This window comes from Solanum lycopersicum, chromosome 12 (assembly GCF_036512215.1).
Source record: "Solanum lycopersicum chromosome 12, SLM_r2.1".
Lineage (NCBI taxonomy): Eukaryota > Viridiplantae > Streptophyta > Magnoliopsida > Solanales > Solanaceae > Solanum > Solanum lycopersicum.
Window position 1 is genome coordinate 63,991,408 of NC_090811.1, and position 24,619 is coordinate 64,016,026.

At 30.1% G+C, this 24,619-nt stretch overlaps 2 protein-coding genes across 2 annotated transcripts; both read left to right on the forward strand.

Moving 5' to 3' along the window:
- Nucleotides 1-577: 577 nt before the first annotated feature.
- LOC101249056 (glucan endo-1,3-beta-glucosidase 11) lies at nucleotides 578-3,101 on the forward strand. The gene is made up of 2 exons (XM_004252567.5): nucleotides 578-2,543; nucleotides 2,664-3,101. Exons 1-2 carry the CDS (start codon nucleotides 1,362-1,364, stop codon nucleotides 2,748-2,750), a joined length of 1,269 nt encoding a protein of 422 aa, XP_004252615.1. The 5' UTR covers nucleotides 578-1,361; the 3' UTR covers nucleotides 2,751-3,101.
- Nucleotides 3,102-20,820: 17,719 nt separating this feature from the next.
- On the forward strand, nucleotides 20,821-24,609 carry LOC104645137 (protein LEAD-SENSITIVE 1-like). The gene is made up of 2 exons (XM_010316212.4): nucleotides 20,821-21,123; nucleotides 23,726-24,609. Exons 1-2 carry the CDS (start codon nucleotides 21,030-21,032, stop codon nucleotides 24,490-24,492), a joined length of 861 nt encoding a protein of 286 aa, XP_010314514.1. The 5' UTR covers nucleotides 20,821-21,029; the 3' UTR covers nucleotides 24,493-24,609.
- Nucleotides 24,610-24,619: the final 10 nt, after the last annotated feature.

Consider the following 24,619-nt stretch of genomic DNA (forward strand, 5'->3'; position numbering starts at 1 on the left):
ATTAATACTTCTTGTTTCATATAGATGCCCACTCCTATTATCTCTAAAGCTCTTTCGGTTGGGAACACAATTTGTCAATACAAGGACCTACTAAGTCATCCACTATTGCATCTATTTGATGCATCATCACATAATCGTCGTGTAACTTCTAGAGAATCATGTCACTCGCCTGTCACGTGTTTTCACTAGAGTCTTAAATACTCGAAGTAAGCTTGTGGCTCGTCCCTATCTCTAAAAGGGCTTACGAACGAGCGCAGTGCTTTCAACCGTGGTAGCTGTGCCTCCTAGGTTTTGTTCTCTCGTCTTTTTCCCTCCTCCTTCCTCTTGTAATAATTTACCCTTTCTTTCTTGCTACGTCTATCAGTCCGTTAGATTGACATCCAGTCGGGTGAGCAATAGCGACTCCTGTTTACTAATACATCTGTCGCCGCTAGTATAATCAAACAAACACATAAGATTCAGAATATTCAAATATACTGATTAGGCTCAGAACCTTTGGGTAGAGGAAGAATATTTAAATGAGTTTGATTTTTTATCGGATCATAAAAATTCACTTTTGAAGATCTTTTCCTTTTTTTCGAGATCAAACTTTACACACTATCCTTATTCAATGATATTTAGTATTATGTTTTAAAATTTTTTTGAAGAATAATATTAATGTTAATGGTAAAACACAAAAAAACAAATTGTCTTTTTTTTTAATTTGTCAAAAATAAAAATGTATATAAATAATAAATGACAAATAATAACGAATAAAAAGAAGAAGAATTTCTTAATCATCCTGAAAATAGAAAGTGCATATGATATGGGACCCAAGAATAAATTCTTGAAAAAAAGAAAATATCTAATTTCTAAATTTACTTGAGACTTTCGAAGTGTATTATTTATAGAGGTAAAATGAGAAAAAATTAATTATTCATTATTTCTTGTAAGATGAATAATGGAGGGAGTAATATATTTTATCGATTAAATAACTTTATATATATATATATATATATATTAGAGTTCAATTAAATTTAGATTTGTATCATAAATCTCATATTCAGAGAGTAAACCACTCATTATTAATGACGACTCTGTACTCAAAGTTTTATAGATCTGTTCATTTAAAATGAATAAATATTTATCACTCTATCATAATCTTCGTCATTTATTACTTATTAAACCTTCAAAATCTCTTGGGCAATGGGCATGTAGATAGGGTAGGTAAGATAACTGCTGGATACGGAGTGACGTTAAATGTGACCACCTAAATCTGTTCACATGCATTAACGCCGTTACTTCTATAACACTTTGCTCCACTCACTTCATTTCACTACTCTATTATCCACACTTTGTATAGCTTCTTCTTCTTCTCATCAATGTCTACAATGGATTCCATCATCAATATTCTCTACGCCTCATTAATTTTAGTGTTTTTGTTCAGTACCGTAATGGCGACTTCTATCGGCATTAACTACGGTCAGATTGCCGATAATCTCCCACCGCCGGAGAAAGTAGTTCCATTAGTAAAGTCCATGGGAGCAAACAGAGTAAAACTCTACGACGCCGATCCACATGTCCTCAAAGCATTTGCAAATTCCGGCGTTGAATTTATCGTCAGTCTCGGGAATGAGTATCTCTCCGATATGAAGGATCCTGCTAAAGCTCAGGCGTGGGTTAAAACTAACGTCCAAGCTTATTTACCGGCGACGAAAATCACTTGCATCGCCGTTGGAAATGAAGTGTTAACGTTTAACAATACTGCACTTTCCGATAATCTATTACCGGCGATGGAAAATGTTTACGCCGCTCTTGTTAGTATGAACTTAGATAAACAAGTGAGTGTTACTACTGCACATTCAGTTGCCATTCTCGAGACTTCGTACCCGCCGTCTTCCGGAGCTTTCCGTCGAGATCTTGTTAGTTGTGTTACTCAGGTGGTGGATTTCCATTGTAAAACTGGTTCGCCGTTTCTAATCAATGCTTATCCTTATTTTGCGTATAAGGCAGATCCAAAGCAGGTGCAGCTCGATTTCGTGTTGTTTCAGCCTAATCAGGGGATTGTTGATCCAGTAACCAATCTTCATTACGATAACATGCTTTTCGCTCAAATCGATGCGGTTCATTCTGCTTTAGCTTCAATTGGCTACAAAAATGTCTGCGTACAGATCTCGGAGACAGGTTGGCCGTCGAAAGGAGACGCTGATGAGCTCGGAGCTACGCCGGATAATGCGAGGAAATATAATTGCAATCTTATTAAACTTGTGAGTCAGAAGAAAGGAACTCCGTTGAAGCCAAACAGCAATTTGAATATATACGTCTTTGCTTTGTTTAACGAGAACTTGAAACCTGGCCCTATGTCGGAGCGTAACTACGGCCTGTTCAAGCCGGACGGTACACCGTCTTATCCTTTAGGATTCTCCGGAATCAACTCCGGCGGCAGCACCAATAGCAGCTCCGGTAATAGACCTGCAACTGGTGGTGGTTCTTCAACACCGGCATCGTGGTCACCACAGGACGGAAGTTCCTCTTCCGGCTATATGTCCATTACTTCTAATTCGGTAAGCATACATTTAGTTAGTTTTACTTTTTTTTTTTTTTAACAATATTTCAAATCAGTCTACACCGCCGTACGACGCCGGCGCTGGCGCTAACACTGGAGTTTTTAAATAAAATTTCAGGGGAGGGTTCTATTTTGCTGGAAATCCTGGATTCTGCAACTTTACATCACAGTCGGTTCAATTTCAGTGCTATTTTCTCAACTGTAAACTCCATTGGAGTTGCTGTGAAGTTTCGCCATTGTTGAGTACTGTTGTAAAAGTTAATTTGGGCGTTTCCGGCATAGCTAGCCGTTTTATTCTTTGATTATAGTGTTATTCTTTTGTTAAACGAATAATCGGCGGCTTGATTTGCTCTGCTGATGAGATTCGTCGGTACGCCGGAAAGTCCAAAAGCTGACAGCTGCTCTCCACTTTCTTCGCTGGCTTGATGTCCTTATTTTCTGCATGATAAGATTAGATCAAGTTGTAATTTGGTAACAATAATTTTGTATATTTATCTATTGCTACATTAATTTGTACAATTGTACTCATCTATTATTAAAAGCTTCATCTCATCAATGTCATCTTTTCTCTTTTCATTAAAAATTAAATGTTTTACAAATACAATTTTAATTTACTAAAAATATTTAAAATAAATTAATTCAAATACTCTCAATTAGCAGTATAACTTCATTTGACGTGTGATTCTTTTGATATTGTTTGTTCATATAAAAATAAGAAGATTAAGTAGGCATTTGGTCATGCAATATCAGATCACGATATGGTATTGCGAGATAGAATCAATGTTTAGGCATGCAATCATATGTTGATTTCATATCATGAGATGTGATTTCATATTCTCCATAATCATTATATGGAATTACATGGTGATTCCATACTATGATTTGAGATATTTTAATATAAAAATTGATTCACAAGTTTATATTTTATCAAAACAATCCCACATTTATATATATTAATCATTTATTTTATATGTAAATAAAATTTATAATCACATTATTACTTTTTAAAATTTATTATTTTCACCGATATAAAATTTATTATTCTTACCAACATATAGTCACTTTAACTCGCACCAACCTATTGTTAAAGTAATGAAATATTTATGTTCTACAAACATGAAAATATAGTTACAAATGATATTGACCAACAAATGGCTCAAATTAACAATGTTGCTTCGCCTTCTCGGTCACATAATTTGGAAATGCAAGTTCAACTTGAGGAAATTGTTCGTACAATGTGGGAGGACTATATTGAAAACGGAAAAGGGTAAAAAAATACTTTTAAACTATCTGAAATAGCTCATATGTACCCTTAAGTTATATTTTGGTTCAAAACTACCCTTCCCGTCAAACTATTGTGTCAAAAGTGTCCTTCTAATTAACGGAAATTGTTAAATGCACATGGCACCCCAATAGATTTCCTCTGCCACATAGACTAAAAGAAAAAGGGTCAAAACTACCTTTAAACTATTCGAAATAGCTCAAAACTACCCTTCTTGTCAAACTACTGGGTCAAAAGTGACCTTCTTATTGGCGGAAGATGTTAAATTTCACATGTGCCACATTGACTAAATCCCTAAATCTTAATTACTCATTTTCCCCTCATTTCATTATTTTCCAGAAACGATTTCACCCCTTCTCCCTCATTTCGCGGCTAAGGTTTCACAGTTTTCTTCGCCGCTGGGTTTCAAAGTAGATATTCATAGTTATAGGTTAGTAAACTTTTTTCTTATTTTATTGTGTTTACAATCACGAAAATCCACTTTGAAACTCAGCTCCGAAGAAAGTTATGAAACTTTGACCGCAAAATGACGGAAAAGTTGTGAAATTCTAACTATCATACTTTGAAATCGTAAACGTAATAAAATAAGAATAAATATTTACTAACCTACAACCATGAATATCCACTTTGAAACTCAGCCCCGAAGAAAGCTACAAAACCTTAGCTGCGAAATTAGGGAAAAGTTGTGAAATCATAACTATCATGCTTTGAAATCGTAAACATAATAAAATAAGAAAAAATATTTACTAGCCTACAAGCATGAATATCCACTTTGAAACCTAGCCACGAAGAAAAGTATGAAACCCTAGTCGCGAAATGAGGGAGAACGGGGTGAATATATCATTTTTGAAATAATGAAATGAGGAGGGAAGTGATTAGGATTTAGGGATTTAGTCTATGTGGTAGTGGAACTTTATTGGTATGCAATGTGGCATCCACATGATATTTAACAACTTCTATTGATAAGAAGGATACTTTTGATTCAATAGTTTGACGGGAAGGGTAGTTTTGAGCCGAAATATAGTTTAAGGGTAAATATGAGCTATTTCGGATAGTTTAAGGGTATTTTTGACCCTTTCTATTTAGTCTACGTGGCAGTGAAATCCTATTGACATGCAATGTGGCATCCATATGGCATCTACATGGCATTTAACAACTCTGGTTAATAAGAAGGGTATTTTTGATCCAATAGTATGACGAAAAGGATAGTTTTGAGCCAAAATAAAATTTAAAGGTATATATAAGTTATTTCGAACAGTTTAGAGATATTTTTGAGCCTTTTCTGTATTAAAAACAAGTATGCTACAATTTATGTTCAGTTTTTTTTTTAAAATTAAAGCTAGAAAAATACTTAATTGGAGAACAAATACATGTGTAATAATTTATTATGCGATTTTATAATTTTTATTTGATAAGATTGAATAAACAACTAAGGTTATTTTAATAATTTTACAATTTATGTGATTTTTATGTTTATGAGAAATTATACTAATACAAAAATTTTATATTACATATCCAAATAAATCTTTAATTTTATCATATAATTTCATATCTTGATACTACATTGAAACGACAAACGGACCCTAAATAAAAGTATCTTTTCGAGAATTGATTCTCCAGTTGAAAAGCTTTAACTGTCCATTATTTTTAATATATATATACTGTTGTTAATGGAAAATTGACTTCTAGAACAGAGTACCGTTGAACCATTTGTTTCAATTCTTTATTGACATTAATCTCCTCATTTTAATAAATTCGTTGGAGCCTTATTCATAAGCCATGTGATGATTTTATATCTAGCTTTATATACTTAGCTTGTTTGACGTTGATATTGGAAGGTCATAAATATTTATTTTGAAAAAGAAAATTTTTATTAAGAAATTAAAGTATTTGGTAAAAGTGTTTTTCTTCATATATACATATTTGTCAATATATTTCTTATTAATTAACTAATATATATCATGAATTTAGTTAAATTTCATTCAAAAATTTTATATAATAAAATTTACAATTTATTTTACAGTTATAAATTATATATTATTTTACGTGTTATTTTGCAATTAGAAAAAAAAATAACAAAATATTTTTGCAAAATTAGAAAAAGAAAAAAAAAAGAATTAAAGATTTTAACCTCTACATCTTAATTTGATAAATTTTTTTATAATAGATATTTAAAATAGTTTTTCAATATATAATAATTTTAATAAAGTACATTAATAACATGTTTTTTTTAAAAAAAATATTCATTGAATATTGACTCTTAATTTAACACCAAAAGAGTTTATTGAATTATGAGAATATACATGTATGGATAAAATATCCTTAAATATAATGTATTTGACAAATGCTCATGATAAAGTAACTTTTGTAAGAATTCCTACAAAACATAGTGTAAATAAGAAGGGAGAGAGTAATCTCTTGACTATAAGTTAGATAAAAATTTAGGGGGTAATAATTTGCGTCATGATACGTCTCTGTACCTAATTTACTTGTTTACTTTTGAATTGATTTATCTATTGATAAAATATTAATAACATAGTGAATGTTGTAAAATTAGGTTTTAAGGAGTCCATTTCTTTAGATAGTCACCCGTGTCTGAGAAATTACCTAGGAATATCACTTATGTTTGTTTTAAGAACTACAATATCACCCAACTTTGTCTATTTTCCCCAAAATATACTTGACACAAAAAAATACATTATTTTTTTCCTAATAAGGTGTCATGTCACATTATTTATTTATTTATTATTTAAAAAAATATGCTTTAAACCTAATCGAACGTTAGGTTGCAATAATTTTTTTAAAAAAATATTGTTTTCTATTTATGTTTTTTGAAAATGTTTTATTTTTTAGATATATAAAGATAAAAATTTAAAATGAATGAAAAGAAATTACTCCATTTCTACAACTAACTACTAATGGACTGTTTCAACTATTTTTTAAAAATAATTTTTTAAACTTTTTATGATAATTATTATTTTTACCATAAGTTTTAAATTAATTTTTTAAACAATAATTATAGTTTTTTTATGGTGCACTTTTTCTTCTCCTATTTAGATAAATATTTCTACATTTCATTTTGTTGGAGCATTACCTAAAATCACTGAAAGTTTGACAAATATAATAGACATTATAGTTTTTTTTAATAAAATAATTCAATTTCCAGTTTTCTTTTTTTAACCTTAAAAATTGAATTTTGAAGCATTTAAAGATCTTTCATTTTTTTTTCCGTATTAGTCATTATTGTTTTTATAAAAAAAAAATAGTTCCATTTCATTTTTTTCCTTTAAAATTGAAATTAGAGGCATTTAATAGCATTCATTTTTTACCATTATAGTTTTTTTTTTTAACAAAAGCACTTTTATTTTTTATTTAAAATAGTTATATTAAAATTCTAATTTTTTTAATTGTATTTTTAGAGCATATTTAAAATGCTTTTTGAAAAAATTGAAATTCTTGAATATTTGTGGTAATGACATGTGACACTTTTTACGCATCTCCTATTAGATACAGATAGATTTTTTTTGTAAAAAAAAAATAGACAAACCCACATATTATATCCAGTAAAAAAATTACATTAAGAACTGTAATATGAGCTCCTCCGATTTTTCAAGAAAATATGTGAATTCCTCCGGTTCTTTAAAGAATTAAAAAAATATTAATAATAAATTAAAAAATGTGACATGACACCTTAGTAGGAAAGAAATAATATATTTTTTTTCTGTGATTTTGAGGAAAAATAAACAAAGTTGGGTCATATTGTAGTCCTAAAACAAAAATAAGTGATATTTCTAGGTAACTTCCTAAATATGAGTGACTATCTAAGAAAATTACTCCATTAACCACCGATGTTAGACTTTTGTCATTCTTTAACAAATTTATCATTTTATTTATATTAATTATGAAGTAAATGAATTATAAACTTAAAATTTTTTAAGAAATATTAATTAATTGAGGATATAATCTATGGAGTATAAAAAATTTATCAATTCTTAATTTATCAAAAATAGAGAAGTAATTATGTATAATTATAAAAGAAAAGGTGAACAACTAATATTAAGATGAATGTGGAAACAAGTTAAAGGGACTGTAAATAAATATGATTTGGTAGATTGAAAAAAGATGGGTTTTTTTGAGCTACAGAGTTAAAAGGAGTGATTTAGCTGAAGCTGACCATATTTACACTTGGAGAACTTTGTCTGCATATTCTCATCACGCTCAGTCTCTAATCCCCCCATTTCACTATTTTAGTTTTTCGGTATTTTGGGATTCACGAATAATTTATATTTATATTAAATATCTTAAATATATGTATATTAACTTGTGAACTTCTGAACAAAATTGATTCAGAACAGTGGAGGCTATTCAATTGGACAACCTTCGTCGGAAAAAAAAATAGTAAGATTATATACAAAATGAGTAAATGACATAATTTGGACACTCGAGCTGTTATTTCTGGATACGTTTTAAGATAATCTTTAGCCATGTAAAGTAGTGTAACTATTGAAGGTGGTTTGGAACCCCTCGACCCTTGCTAGATTTGCCCCTAGCTACAACTTTGTTTGTAGTTTTATTTTATAAATTCATCTCAAATCAACATTATAAGTAGTACAAATAAAAGTTATACCAAACACATCTTTTATCATAGATGTTTATTTCGTCAAAGATGGATAAGGAGTTAGTTACATGTTACCCCTAACGTGGGACTTTTTGGCTCGGATCTAGATATAGTTGAAATATCAAAGTAAAAATAATCCAATTTTCTATTATTGTTATAATTATGAAAATATATGTAGTTAGACCCACAAATATAATAAGAATTAAAATTCGTATTTGTCAAGAGGGATTAAAAGCACAAATTTCCCATCAAATATAATTGCTATAAATGATCAATATTTTCTTAATGTAGTATATTTATGTAATTTTAATAAAGATTTAATAAGAATTTATTTCTTAATTTGGCTCAATTTGAAAAAAACTGCAAAGTCCTTCTGAAATTATTTTATTTCCATTAATAATATTTCTTTTCCAAAACCAAATCTAATACGGAAAAAGCAAACAAAATCGAAAGAGAAAATAATTTGCATATAATTCCAAATTCGAATGAATTTAGGAAAACCAAAACAATTATAAATAGAGGGGCTGTTTACATAGGTAAAAGGCACAGCCAAACAAAATAAATACAATTGTATAGAAATTGTACAATTATTGTATAGAATATATATAGGTATTTGTATAGGTATCATTGTTGTATAGAATATGTATTTGTATTAGATGTGTATAGAATGTATATTTGTATAGGATGTGTATATAATACTCATTTGTATAGAAATTACATAATTATTGTATATAATATGTATTTGTATAGGTAGTGTATAGAGTTTGTATAATTGTTGTATAGAATATGTATTTGTATAGGAATATAGGATGAGAGTGTAGAATATGGATATGTATAGAATATTTATTTGTATAGGATGTGTATGGAATACGTTTATGGTTATGTAAAACGGTATTTAAACAATTTTCAATTATCCACCATGTTGTCACGAAGGAGTAGTAAAATGTCCTATTGATGTCAAAAATTTGATCGAAGAGCCCATCTACTACGTGAGCAGGAATTTATGTTGGTGGGAGTAAAGTTATCTATTTTACACAACAAAATGTTGGAGAGGTCTTCTTGATAAATGACATTGGTATCGCGATGACTATGAATGATATTACAAAGGTGAAAGTGGAGGAACAAAATTCCTTTCGTAACGGAAATTGTATTATTGTTGTATATGTATTTGTATAGGATGTGTATGTAATATGTGATTGTATATGATATGTATAGAAACTTTACAATTATTGTATAAAAAGTGTATAAAATTTGTATCATTGTTGTATACAATTATATTCATCAAAGCGTGTATATGTATAAGGAATATATTATTGTTGCAAGTGTACTATATACATATTGTATCAAAAGTTATTATAGTATATATGATTTTATACTTATGTAACCATTTTGTTATGACATGATGTAGGCTTTTTTTTCATCAAAGTATATATGTAGTTACTTTATGATACATGTTGGCAACATTTTGTCTTATAATTGCTTTATAACACATAAGCATTTTTTTTAAGGAAAAATCACGCGTATAAGCAAACATATACTAGTTAATTATAATTATGAAAAATATATATATAGTTATAGACCCATTATTAATAAAAGAAGAATTAAAATCATATTTTGTTAAAATTTGAGGGATTAAAAGTACAAATTTGCCACCAAATAAGGATAGAACAAAAATTTATTTCCTACTTCGACTCAATCTGAAAAAAGGTGTAAAGTCCTTAAATATTATTTTATTTCCGTAAATAACTCCTTTTCTTAAACCAAAGCTAATTGGAAACTAAATCAAATAAAAAAGTAGAGTTGTCAATATGGGCTAGCTTACCCCATCCGGCTAACCCATACAGGCTTTGATATTTTACAGGTCAGGTCGGACTAGCCCTTTTTTGACGTGAGACTGATAATGATCGGTCCAACCCACAAGTACGTGGGCTACGGGCCGGCCGGGCCAGCCCACTTTTTAAAAAAAGTATATATACTTATAATTATTAAATTAAATTATAAATTATAATTTAAAAATATTATCATAAATATCGACAAAACAATATTACATCATGTTTATGTTACTATTTGTTAATCAAATCCACAAATAAAATTGTCTTTATAATATTTATTAAGTTTTTTTTCCAAGTAAAAGTAAAAATATATAAATAGAAATAGGACAACTTTCACATATAGCAAACACAATTCATATTTGTATGTTATAGCAAAGTTTGCATAATTGCGCTCCATAGCAAACATATATATGTATAATTTTCTATACATATACAATTGAAATAAATTGTATAAAACGATTTGTATAAAAGAGAAAGAAAGAAATTATATACACTTTGAATTTGTATAAAACAAGAAAAAGAGAAAGACAAAAGAGACTTGGGCAGGGGATATTTGTATTGTACAATTATAAGTGTATAGGACGATTATATACAATTTGAATTTGTATAAAATGATAGAGAAAGGCAAAAGAGACCTGGGTAGCGAATATACAATTGAATCGAATTGTATATAATGAGAAAGAGAGAAATTATATATAATTAAATTTGTTTAAAACGAGAAAGTGAGAAAGACAAAAGAAATTGGGCAAGGGGGTATTTTTATGGAAAAATAACTTAAATACACAACTATAAGTTTTATATTCTCTAATTTTCCCTTCTTTTTTTAAATATTACATAATTCCTTTTTTTTTAATTTTAGTAGAAGTGTATAGATACATAATATTCTCTCTCCTATAATACACAATCCCCCAATATAATGCCTATTTTTTCTCCACTAAAACACTCAATCTTCTAAATCAGTTTTTGGATTTTGAATTATTAATTTTAATTAAAACACCCAATTTTGAAATTTTGAATTTCAAAATTCAAAAAACTGCACAATTTCTCTCTCGTTCTTATTGTTCTTCTTACTCCACCACGTCTTCAATTCTTCTTACTCCAACATTTACTAAACTTTACTCCGGCTTTACACATGATAAAGAGAGTGTATGGTGACTAATTACAACAAGCTCTGCAGAAAATCACCTTTCCTCGATGACAATTTAGAGCTTTTGTGGTGACTAATGCAACTAACATGAATATGAAGCACCTCATATTCACGACTAAATTGTCACCGCTGATTGTAAGTCACTATTGTTATGCATAGGAGGAGCTATGGACATATTATGTGTATTTTTAAATCATGTTGTGGTTTAGCACGTAATTGGATATATGATTCAGGCCTACATTGTTTCGGGTTTGTATTTTTATACTTATTTTAAAATTGTTGCTGAAATTAGTAAAAATTTTAAGGAATCCAATATGTATCAAAAAATTATGAAAATTATTATCATGTATCAGACAATAGGTTTAATATATAAGTACTAAGTGGATTATAATGTTTAGTCTATGATTTGATACATGAATTAGATGTGTATCATATGATTTCCTATGTATCAAGGGTTTTAAATTTTTTTATCATGTATCAGTGATTAATTTCAATAACTGCGCCATCAAGTGTGCTTGCTGATACATTTTGAATCAGTGTGTATAGTGTTTTAGATGATGCATTGATACATGAAGTGTTTAATGATACATTTTGAATCAGTGTGCTTGCTGATACATTTTGAATCCATTTAGTGTGTATAGTGTATTAGATGATGCATTGATACATTTTGAATCCATCAAACGTGCTTGCTAATACATTTTGAATCAATGTGTATAGTGTTTTAGACAATGCATTGATACATGAATTTGTTGTGTATCATAATGTCCACTTCATAGCAAAAAATTGGAGAGGTCTTCTTGAGGATGAATCAAGATGAGTGATATTACTAAGGTGAAAGTGGAGGAACTAATTTCTTTGCGTAATCAGAAACCGTGTTATTGTTGTATAAATCATATAGAATGTATATATAATATGTATTTGTATAGGATATGTACAGAAATTTTACAATTATTGTATAGAATGTGTACAAAATTGTATCATTGTTGTATACATTATAGTTATCAAGAGTGTATATGTACAAAGAATATATTATTGTTGTATAAAAAATGTAAATGTACTGTATACATATTGTATGAAAAGTTTTTATAAAATTATATAAAAAGTATACTTATGTTGAGAACTTGATTTGAGAGGCCTAACCCGCAAGCTTCTGATACTAGCCCGTGGACTATTAATTTTTTAAAATATTTTATATATATTTTTAATTAGTATTTTATTTGTAAAGATTTTATGAATAAATATTTTGAAAAATAAAAAATCAAGTATGTTACAATATTATCTTGCATGGTGAATTATATATGAAGATGAACTTCTTAAGGAAATAATATCACATGTTGATTCAAATGTGATCGATGGTGGAAGTAGAAGCGGGTGGAAGTAGAAGTGGAGTTGTAAAACATTAATTAATGAATCATATAATATTTAGAAATATGATTTGTCAAGTATTTAGGCTGCCTTGTGTTGCTGGAAATTTTTTTAACCAGCTATTTTTTTTTGGGAGAAATGATGAAATGATCAACATTTATCCGCTAAATCTTACGTTGGCTATTATGTATTTTTGTTATTATTCACCAAATTGTGTGATTCATAAATGTATTTTTGTAAGTATTCATCGAAGTGTGATTTATAAATAAATTTTTGTATGAATTGATGTTGTGTTCATAGACGTCAACATTCGATACTCTTTCTAAGAGAGTAATATTGTTCATTTTTTGGTTGAAGGGTCAACACGTCCCAACTCGTGGCCCGTTATTTTATTGACCCTTTAATTAAAAGGGTCAGCCTGCCCCAACCCATTTAACTTTTTAGCCCGTTAGGCTTGGGTTGGACCACTCCATTTGACAACTCTATGAGTAATACACAATTCACCATCTAATTAAAAAAAAAGGAAAAATTACATGAATTAATATATTTTCATAAATAATTACTGATTTTTGCGATATTTTTTTGCTTATTATCATTTATAGCAATAGTGTGATAAATTTGTAATATGTATTAAAAGTGAATTATGTATGCAATATATTTGAATTATAATTGTTTTTGAAATATCTTATGTTTGTTTGGTAAAAAATTGTCACAATGTATTATAAATGTATTAAAATGTGTAATAACTACATTATCCATCATTAAAACTTGCATTATATGTGAATAATAAATTGTTATTTGTAATATGTATTAAACTTGTATTATAAATGAATTAAAAGTGATCAAGAAAAAAAAATGTTATTTGCTATAAATGGTAAATATTTTTTCTATAGTATGTTTATGTAAGTTTTCCTTAAAAAACCTTAATATATTCATCAATCTTATATTTTTTTAAAAACTTCAAAATAACAACTATAAACACTTGAATTACTAACTTTTAGGGATAATACCCACTTACCCCCTAGCCTATACCCAAAATCCCTACGACACACCTTTTCTTTGATGAGGTCCTATTACCCCCTCCAACTTGTTTTTTAAGTAATATACTACCCCTTGCGTGCCTACGTGGCAAAAAACGTGTTTTCACCCATGTAGGGCGCGTGAGTGCGGAGTGAGGGCAAAGTGAGTGCAGCTTTTGGTTAAAAATGGCCAATGAAAATGAGCCACGTGTCAAAGCAATTTGAAAAAAATACAAAAATGAATTTTATTGTTTCTCTCAAAAACATCTTCTTCCTCCTTTCAAAAAAAATACCACCATTTTTATGGTTCTTCATTTTCGAAGAAGATCCATTATCATTCAAGCTCCTTGATTTGAAGAGGTAAACTAAAATTTAATATATTCTTTACATCTTTTTATGTCGATTATTAATTTTTTTTTTGACAATGTTTATAAAGTTAGGGTTATGACAAAATCCGAGTTGAATAAGTTGTGTATGGATGAGAACGACCCACGTCCCACACTGTCACGATTGAAATCGATCCACACACTGCAACCAAAAATTAACTCCCAAAATCCAACAACGAAAATCAAATTTTGACTGGAAATCTAATTTCTTAGCTTTGAAATCACACATGCAAACACTTTCCCTTTATCTTCATCTACTTTTTTGGTAAAATGAATTTGGAAAAGAGTAAACGTCAGACTAGGGAAGTGTAAAGTCACTTTATCGAAAAGTGAAAAGTGGGTCCCGGCGCGTGTTCAACAAACAAATGGACCTTGCAGATTATTTTTACCACGTAGGCACGCAAGGGGTAGTATATTACTTAAAAAACAAGTTGGAGGGGGTAATAGGACCTCATCAAAGAAAAGGTGTGTCGTTGAGATTTTGGGTATAGGCTAGGGGGTAATTGGGTATTATCCCTAACTTTTAACTTCAAAACTCTTCAATATCATTTTTTTTTTTAAAAAAAAAGAACAATTCACAATCAAATTCAAAAATCCAAACTTCAACTAGCCCTAAAATTAAAAATTTCCATATCCATTTACTAACTAACAATCAATCATACAAACTAAATACGATAAACTAACAGATCAAATATAATTCATTGTTTGAATTTCTATGCATGGAATACAAATATGCTTCAATGTGGCAGCAAATTAAAGGCAATATTATCATAAGTCATTTGAAAAGAAAATGTAACTATCCACTTTTTTTTTAAATAAATTTTCAAAGAAATATAAATAGAAACAAAATTGATAAAACATCCCCACCAAACAATTCTACTTCTTTTTTCCACCCGGAGGAGAAAGAGTATCGTTACTTATCCTTCACGGTGACTCAAACTCGCAACTAATGATAGAGGAGTTTGCCCACTTGACCAGATATCTACGTTATCAAATTTTATATAAAAATATCAAAATAAAAATAATTCCATTATATCTATTAATTTAATCAAATTTTGTTAAAATTTGAGGGATTAAAAGTACAATTTCCCAGCAAATAAGGATAGAACAAAGAGTCAATTTGACCCAACTTGGAAAAAACTTGTAAATTCCTTGGGAAACTAGTATTTTATTTCCTTAAATAACTCTTTTTTCTAAACAAAACCTAATTGGGAAACAAAACCAAATAAAAAAGAGATAAAATAATTTGCATATATTCCCAATTCGAATGAATTTTGGATAACAAAACAATTATAAATAGAGAGGCTCTTTACATCGGTAAAAGGCACAACCAAAACAAATACAATTGTATAGAAATTGTACAATTGTTGTATACAATATATAGGTATTTGTATAGTAGTGTATCAAAAATGTGTTATTGTTGTATAGAGTATGTATTTGTATTAGATGAGTATAGAATGTAAATCTTTATAGAATGTCTGTATAATATTTATTTGTATAGGATGTGCATAGAAAGTGTATAATGATTGTATATAATATGTATGTATTTTTATAGGTAGTGTATAGAAATTGTGTAATAGTTGTATAGAATATGTATTTGTATAGGAATATAGGATGTGTATAGATTATGTATTTGTATAGGATATGTATAAAATATGTATTTGTGTAGGATGTGTATATAATACATTCAAGGTTCTACAAATTTGTATTCAAATAATCTCCAATTGTCCATTTTGCTGTCATGACGGAGGTATTATTAAGGTGAAAGTGGAGGAACTAACTTCTTTTTGTAATCAGAAACGATGTTATTGTTGTATAGAATATGTATTTGCATAGGATGTGTATATAAATTGTATTTGTATAGGATAGGTATAGAAACTGTACAATTATTGTACGTAATGTGTAGAAAATCTGTATCGTTGTTATGTACAATTATATTTGACAAGAGTGTATATGTATAAAGAATGTATATTATTGTTGTATAAAATTTAATGTATATTGTGTATATATATTATATAAAGAATGTATATATAATTGTTAATGTATATTATTTTTATAATATTCCAAAGTTTTTTCTTTACCAAAAAATGAATAGCTAGAGGAAGTCAAGAATTTGATTTGAGAGTCCTTGGGTTACTATTGATATATATTGAGGATGAATTTATGAATGTGAACTTGTCAATAAGAGACGATATGTTCTCAAATAAATTTATTAACTAGTAGATAACAACTTATGAATTTTTCGACTAGTTTTTGCAGTAACTTTGTTGGTTTAGCATGTAAAACACATTTTTTATCGTAGATATTTATTTCTTTAAAGGTGAATATGAAGTTGCTCTATTTAAGAAGTGTATTATCTTTAATATCAAATTTTTTAGCGTGAATTTTAATTTGATCGAACTTTAATGTGAATATTGAACATCAGATGAAAAATCAAGATGATGAAATATATATGTAAGCTCATTGTCCGTATTTCCATGGAATAAAAGTATGGTTTCAAAAGAATTTAATAGAACAATTTAAAGAGTTGTTTTGCCATGAGAAATATTCATTTTTTTTGGGCATAAATTTTCTATAAATATAAATAGAAATAAGTTGATAAAACATTCCTATGAAACAGACTTCTACTACTTTTTTTCACTAGGAGGAGTATTTTTAGCTAGTGTTTGACTCTAAATTTTCAAATATTCTTGATAAATTATTTCTGGGTGAATTTTTTTGCGAAGTTATTCATGTGTTTCGCCTCAATTTTTCTAAAAATATTTGATTATTTTAAAAATATGATTTATACTCATAAGTTCTAAAATTATTAAAAATACCTATAAATTTATATTATCGTTTTATAATAAATTTGTTTCATTATAAAATAACCTAATAACATAATTGATAAACAATCAATAACAATAAAATAACAATATATATAAGAAAATACATTAATCGCATACGCAAACTTGTCATTAATTCAGTTATAATTATAATTCATTGAACACAAATTGCTTTTATTTTTTTTAATTTTATCACTCAAATTAGAATTTAGACTTTTCGGAGGAGATAGTAACAAATATTAGTTGAAATTAATAAATGATAAAGTATTTTTTTTATACAAAATATAGAAGTTTCCGGTAATTTTTTTTAAAAAAATTCCAAATACTAAAACTTGGCCCAAATATTAGTTTTTCTAGTATTTGGGAACTTAGGATACTTGAACTAGCGTTTGGCCATAGATTTCCAAATATTCTTGGCAAATATTATTTGAGTGAAAATTTAAGTGAAATTTCACCATGTGTTTGGCCATGAAATTTGGGAAATATATTTCACATTTTTAGAAAAATATGATTTATACACACAAGTTTTAAAAACTATCAAAACTAACTAAAAGTTTGTATTACAAGTCAATTGAATGTTAGTTACAACAATAACAAATAATGTCCATGACACTGAAGCAATGTGGTAATTTGGAGCGAGTGCAATAAGAATTATTTCATACATCGTGAAGTAGATAAAGTGCATGACTTTGTTACCTAAAGCCAATTTTTAATAATTTTCATCAACAATCATATCATTATTTAATATTCACTAAATATTTCATCACTATTTTGGTGTTCACGTAAAAAATGATGTAATACAACGCAAGCAAATACTAGAGAGGGTGTTTTTGTAAAAGATAAAAGATTGGGGTAAAATTTTAATTTTTAAAATATCCCAAATAATGATATTTGGCTCAAATACTAGAAAAAACTAGTATTTGGAAATTTGGGATATTTGCCAAATAATGACAAATTGTATGAACAAACATTATTTGCCAAATTTTTCCCAAATATTATTTGGAAAATTTATGGCCAAACGGGATAACATATCCCAAGGTTTCCCAAAATTTTCCCCTTTTTCTTGGGCCAAACGGGTCCTTACTTTTACTTATCCTCAAATATGATTCAAACCCTCAATTAATCGTAGATGTGTTTCATTTGACAAAACTTATTGATTAAGTTATCAAATAAAAATACTTCTATTTTTTTTTACCATTGTTATGACTATGAAAATGTGTATAGTTAGACCCACAAATATAACGGTAAGAATTAAAATTAAAATTTGTTAAAATTTGAGGGATGAAAAGTAAATTACTCACCAAATAAGGATAAAACGAGGATTTATTTCCTAATTTGACTCAATTTGAGAAAATGTGTAAAGTCGTTCAGAAGCTATTTTTATTGAGAAAATTGTATATAATGACAAATTAATAAAATAAATTAATTGCTATAATAACGACATTTACCATTTTCGCTGCCTGCCTAAAGGCTTATTGGTAGCTCTTAGGTTCTCTGTCAGTAGAGTGATTGCCAAAACCTAGGTATGTTTTCGGAGAATAATAAGAAGAGATGGTTTTTTTTATTTAATTGTGTCCCGTAGCAAACTGTTTTTCAGACACCTCTCTCCCTCAAACTCTCGCTCGTCACTCTCCTCTCTTGCTCCATCTCTCGCTCGTTTCCTCTCGCTTTATACAAACACAAGTGTATAAAATCTATTTCTATTTGTATAAAGCAAAGAAAATTGTATAAATACATATATTTTTGTTCCCCTTTCTCCCCTTTTCCAGATCTCGCTTGCCACTCTCCCTAATCTCGCTCGACACCCTCGCCTCTCTCGCTTATACAAACAGAAGTGAAATGTATAAATTGTGTTTCTGTTTGTATAAAGCGAGAGAAAATTGTATGTTCACGTGCAAATACATATATTTTCGTCATATGCACTTATAATTATAAAATAAAAATACTCCCCTGCCCAGTTTCTTTTGCCTTTCTCTATTTCTCGCTTCATACAAATTCAAATTGTATATAATTTCTCTCTTTCTTGTTTATACAATTCGATTCAATTGTATATTCCCTGCCTCAGTCTCTTTTGCCTTTCTCTATTTCTCATTTTATACAAATACAAATTGTAAATAATTGTTTTATATACTTATAATTATACAATCCGTTTTATACACTTAGTTTTATACAATTCTCTGCCCAAGTCTCTTTATCTATCTCGTTTTATACATTTCGTTTTATACAATTCGCTTCAATTGTATATATATGGCGAATTATACATTTATATGTTTGCTATAGAGTGCACTTATGCAAAGTTTGCAATAAAAATACAAATATGAATTTTATGTTTGGTATATGTGAAAATTGCCCATTTTTATTCCATAAATAACTTTTTGCCTAAACAAAAACGAATCAGGAAATCAAACCAAAAAAAAAAGAGAAAAAATAATTTGCATATATTCCAAATTTGAATGAATTTAGGAAAACAAAAAATAATGAGGCTCTTTACATCGGAAATAGACGCAATCAAACAAATACATTGTATAAAATGTGAAACTTTCACATATAACCACTTCAATATAATTAATTATCCATAGCTATAGTTTGACAATTACAATTTGTAGCTACATGTTATATAGAGGAGAGGCGGGCGAGGCTGGGAGAGGAGAGGAGAGAGGAGAGAGAGAGGGGGAAAAGAGTGAGAGAAAGGTGAATTGTATATGTATATTGGTTAGATAGTTGTATATTATACATATGTATTTGTATGTATGGCAAGAAAGATTGGGAGAGGGAGGAGAGAGGCGAGAGAGACTGGGAGAGAGAGGAGAGAGGCGAGCGAGATCAGGAGAGGGAGGAGAGAGGCGAGCGAGAGAGGATAGAGAGTGGGAGAGAGGTGAATTTATATGTATATAATTGTACATAACTGTATATTATACATATACATTTGTATAAATGGCAAGCGAGATTGGGAGAGGGAGGAGAGAGGCGAGCGAGAGTGAGAGAGGGCAGAGAGTGGGAAAGAGGAATTTGTATATGTATATAGGTTAAAAAATTGTATATTCTGGCAAATTATACCTATACAAACATAACTAATTATAGAAACTCGAAGTCAGCCCACGTAATTAATATATAATGTTAGTTGCGAGTGGCAATTATAACAAACTATAGCCAATTATAGTTATGATGAGTAGTTAAATATACAAGTTTGCTAAGCCGCGTAATTTTCCCTAGAATGTATATGAAATTGTATATGTAGTGTATGGAAATCGTATAATTATTGTATAAAACATATATTTGAATAGAAATGTAGGATGGGCGTAGATTATGTATTTGTATAGATCTGTCTAGATTATGAATTTGTATAAGATGTGTATAGATTATATATTTGTATAGAATGTATATAGAATATGTATTTGCATAGGATGCATATAGATTATGTATTTATATAGGATGTGTATAGAATATGTATTCGTATAAGATGTGTATATAACACATTTATGGTTGTATAAGATTGTGTTTTAACAATCTTTAATTATTCATTTTGTTATCGCTAAAGAGGTGTAGAATGTCCAATTGATATCAAAAACTTGATCGAAGAGGCCATCTACTACATGATCAGGAATTTATGTTGGTGAAGAAAAGTTATCCGTTTCACACAATAAAATATTAGAGAGGTTTTTTTTATAGAATGATATAACTAACTTCCTTTTGTCGTTGTATGGAATATGTATTTGTATATGATATGTATTTTTTTTATAGGATATGTATAGAAACTGTGCAATTATTGTATATAATGTGTATGAAATTTGTATCATTGTTGTATACAATTATAATAATAAAAATACATACCTTTAGACCCACATAAATTTAGTCCAGTTTGAAAAAGGATAAGAGGAAACCAGATCGGAGAAACTTGTAACCGCCGGCGCAGCGGTTTCCTTCTCCCGGTGAAAGCGAGCCTCACGTAGAATATTCGAATAATCATCGGCATTTTCATCAAACTCTGGCGATTGCAGAGAGGGAAAGAGATGGGTCTGCTCACTCACAAAATAGAAAGGAGCGAGATAGCATCAGGTGACCATATCTACTCTTGGAGAACTGTCTTCGCTTACTCTCATCACGGTTAGTCTCACCCTTTTCACCATTTCAATTGTTCCTTCGGTTTTAGCACACGATTAATGGTTTTAAGTAATTCTGTATAGTAGTATCTGGGTTTAGATTAGAGAGATGATTGCGGAAATACGAACAGACTGACGGACACAATTGAAATCCACAAAAAAATTTGGAGTATTAGTCCTCTTTGTGGACTTCCTTTTCCTCAGTAATTTCTCATTGTCGTGATGGAGTTTGAGGAGGTAGAATGTACTAGATTTTATTCTATCATTGTGGATAGAAAAGTTGTTTTCGATAGATCCTTGGCTCAAATGAAAAATACTCGATGTAAGATTGCAATGAAAAAAATATGATAGCAAGATATAATACAAATGAAGCATCAAATAGTAATATACATTGAAGAATAAGAAACTACGTGATTACGAAATAATGCAATTATAAGGAGAATATGTGAGTAGGGGGCCTAGTCCCCTACCTCTCCCACACAAAGTCCCTTTGTGACAACACTCGACTACCTATTAACCTTTTATCCTAATAATAATGTTCTCATTTAGCTAAAGCTATGACATGTCCCGTCTAATCACCTCACTTTAGTTCATCTTTAACTAATCTCTACCCCTACTAATTCCGGCTACAAACAACCTCTCATGCCTACTTATTGGCACATTCTCACACCTCGTGCTGACGTAACTGAACTATCTTCGTCTCGTTTCATTCATCTTGTCCTTCACGGAAGCCACTACCCTGTATAACTTTATTCCTAATCATATCTATTCTAGTATGCCCTCATCCTCATCTCCACTATCTTCATCTTCTGTGCTCCATATAACAATGTTTTTCTAACCACCATTCTGTAAAACTTATCTTTAAGTCTTGGTGACACATTCTAAAAATAATGTATTGAGATGTTATTGGCATTCAAAAATCTTGAGGTCCATGGTATTTTGGGGTTGGATGTGCATAAAAATTCAGAACTCACTTGAATTACAGGATGAACATTTCTTTATTTTTGTAACATTTTTATTGTATATGCAGAAATGAACGTACATCAATCTGTGATATTTACTCCAGCTTTTACATCACACCAATATTACGATGCTTACATAAATTGTCAAATCTTCATAAAGGGATTTTAAAAAATTATTAGTCACACCTAGGATTTGAACTTGACTTGGAAGGCAACTTTTGAACTCCTTTCCCACTACACTAGGTTCTTTTCTCAAGTCAAGGGTACTCAACAATTCATATATAACCACAGAAATGTTTTTACCCTATTCCTGCAATAAAATTTTTCCGAAAGGTGGTCCTGTTTATCTTCCTTCGTTCCCTTTAGCTTTGTCACTGCCTCCAATATGTTCCTTGCTAGTTGATACGGACACCATCTTAATCTGTCAGGCTAGTAATTTAAACAGGATTGCTCCCCAGTTCAACACCTATGGAACTTGTCAAAACTCAAAAATGGAATCATACTGCTTTCATCTAGACAAACATTTGGATCTCCTACATGCTGAAAATAAGATTGATAAACTTGCGTTAGACAGTATTTGGTGTTCTATAATCTCAGTGGTCCTTAGCTTTGAACTTAAGCCGTTTGTGTGTCAAGCGTATTCAACTTCGTTTAAATCGTAGTGGATTAAGGCATAAGAAAAAGAAACAAGCAATCACACAATCCTCTAGAAGGTACATCCTTCTTCAGGAGTTGCTTCTGAAAATTCTATTATTTTACTTTTTCCTAAGATGATATTTTTGTAGTAGCACTATACCTCTATATACTTGAGACAATTTGGATACAAAGAAAAGTAGATTACCCTTTTTTCTTGAAACTGAGAAAGAAGAGTAGATTATTGAGGGGATAAGGGCAGTAGTTTAGTCAATTACTATACTTGTAAGAAAACTGTATTGTGGGCCCGCTTAACTTAGAGGTTAGAGCATCGCATTTGTAATGCGTTTGAATGACTATAAGCGAACCCTTCTAGATGTTCCGGCTTATATTATTACCAGTATTCGATATTGGGTCATTCATAGCCCTATTAGCGCTAGTAGAGTAGGATTGACCCTTAATACAGAACCTTTAGTCTTGTCCGAAAGCCTCGGGCGAATATATTTAGGAGAGTCTTTGTAAATGACAAAGAAGAACATCCTAAAGCTCATGGACTCTCTTTCAATTATAAAAGGAGCCAAACGGATACTCTTGATATATTCAATATCTCCTCAGTATGTCTGTATCAACAATATATCTACTGATGAAAAAGATAAATTTCTAAATATCTGATCTGCATGTCATGTTTATACTCTACATCACAGTGTTAACATGCACGTCTCTTGAGTCTTGCAAAACGGGTCATTATGAGGAAATCACTCTAACTTCATCTTTGATGCTGATATATTACCATTGTAACGCTTTCTAGTAATTAGTGGATGAGGGCATGATGCACAGTAAACGATATCTCCTGTTATTTCTTTTCTTGTCAGACTGTCAGTCATCTGTACGTCTATGTATTGCAACTGATTTGAGCTATTCAACCATATTGAGTGATATATATTCTGGTATCTGATCAGTAGCTGGTGTCACTTGACAAAGTATTTATGAATGTATGAAATTCATGAACAGGAATCTATGTTGGTGGAAGCAAAGTTGTTCATTTTACGCGTGACCAAAGTATTGTTTCAGGGGACCAAATTCTCTTCTCTGCTCCCTTAAATTGCTCTTCAGCTTCGAGTACAAACGTGTCTTCAACCTGTACGAATATTCCTGACTGTGGATTTCAACAAAAGGCAAGTGGTGTGGTTCTCTCTTGCTTGGATTGTTTCCTGGGTGAGGAGGGGCTATTGTACCGCTTTGACTATGGAACCAGCCCTTCAGTTTTTCTTACTAAACTTCGAGGTGGGACATGCACCACTGCACAATCTGATCCTCCAGAGGCAGTGATCCATAGAGCCATGTACTTGCTTCAAAATGGTTTTGGAAATTATGATGTCTTCAAGAACAACTGTGAAGATTTTGCCTTGTACTGCAAAACAGGTCTTCTTGTTCTTGACCAAGGAGCTCTTGGAAGGAGCGGTCAAGCTGCCTCTGTCATAGGTGCTCCTTTGGCAGCTATTGCCTCGTCGCCTCTGAAGTTATTCATGACAAGTCCAGCTGGCTTAGTCGTAGCAACTGTTGGAATGTATTGTTTGACCAGGTATGCAACTGACATTGGTGTGAGGACTGATGTTACTAAGGTGAAAGTGGAGGAACTGACTTCATTCCATAATTGCAAAAGCTCGAAGAAACGCAAAAATGAAAACCATAGTGATACAAGAGAGGTTACTCTCAATCAAACAGAAACACCAGCTAAAACGCGGCGAAAAAATGTGATTGAAGGAGTTTGGGATTAGTTTTTGTAAATAGGACTGGATCTTTTCCAGCAAAATGATGTGTCCTGTTTGGTCATGTTGATTGAATTTGCTAAGCTGTGAAAATGTTTATGTTGCTAATCATTTCCGTTTGTTTTAGAGTAAGAGT

Excerpts from the sequence above, each read along its gene's own strand:
- LOC101249056 (XM_004252567.5), top strand. The coding sequence starts at position 1,362 with ATGTCTACAATGGATTCCATCATCAATATTCTCTACGCCTCATTAATT. Across the intron at positions 2,544-2,663 it reads TGTCCATTACTTCTAATTCG|GGGAGGGTTCTATTTTGCTG; the intron begins GTAAGCATACAT and ends ATAAAATTTCAG.
- LOC104645137 (XM_010316212.4), top strand. The coding sequence starts at position 21,030 with ATGGGTCTGCTCACTCACAAAATAGAAAGGAGCGAGATAGCATCAGGT. Across the intron at positions 21,124-23,725 it reads CTTCGCTTACTCTCATCACG|GAATCTATGTTGGTGGAAGC; the intron begins GTTAGTCTCACC and ends ATTCATGAACAG.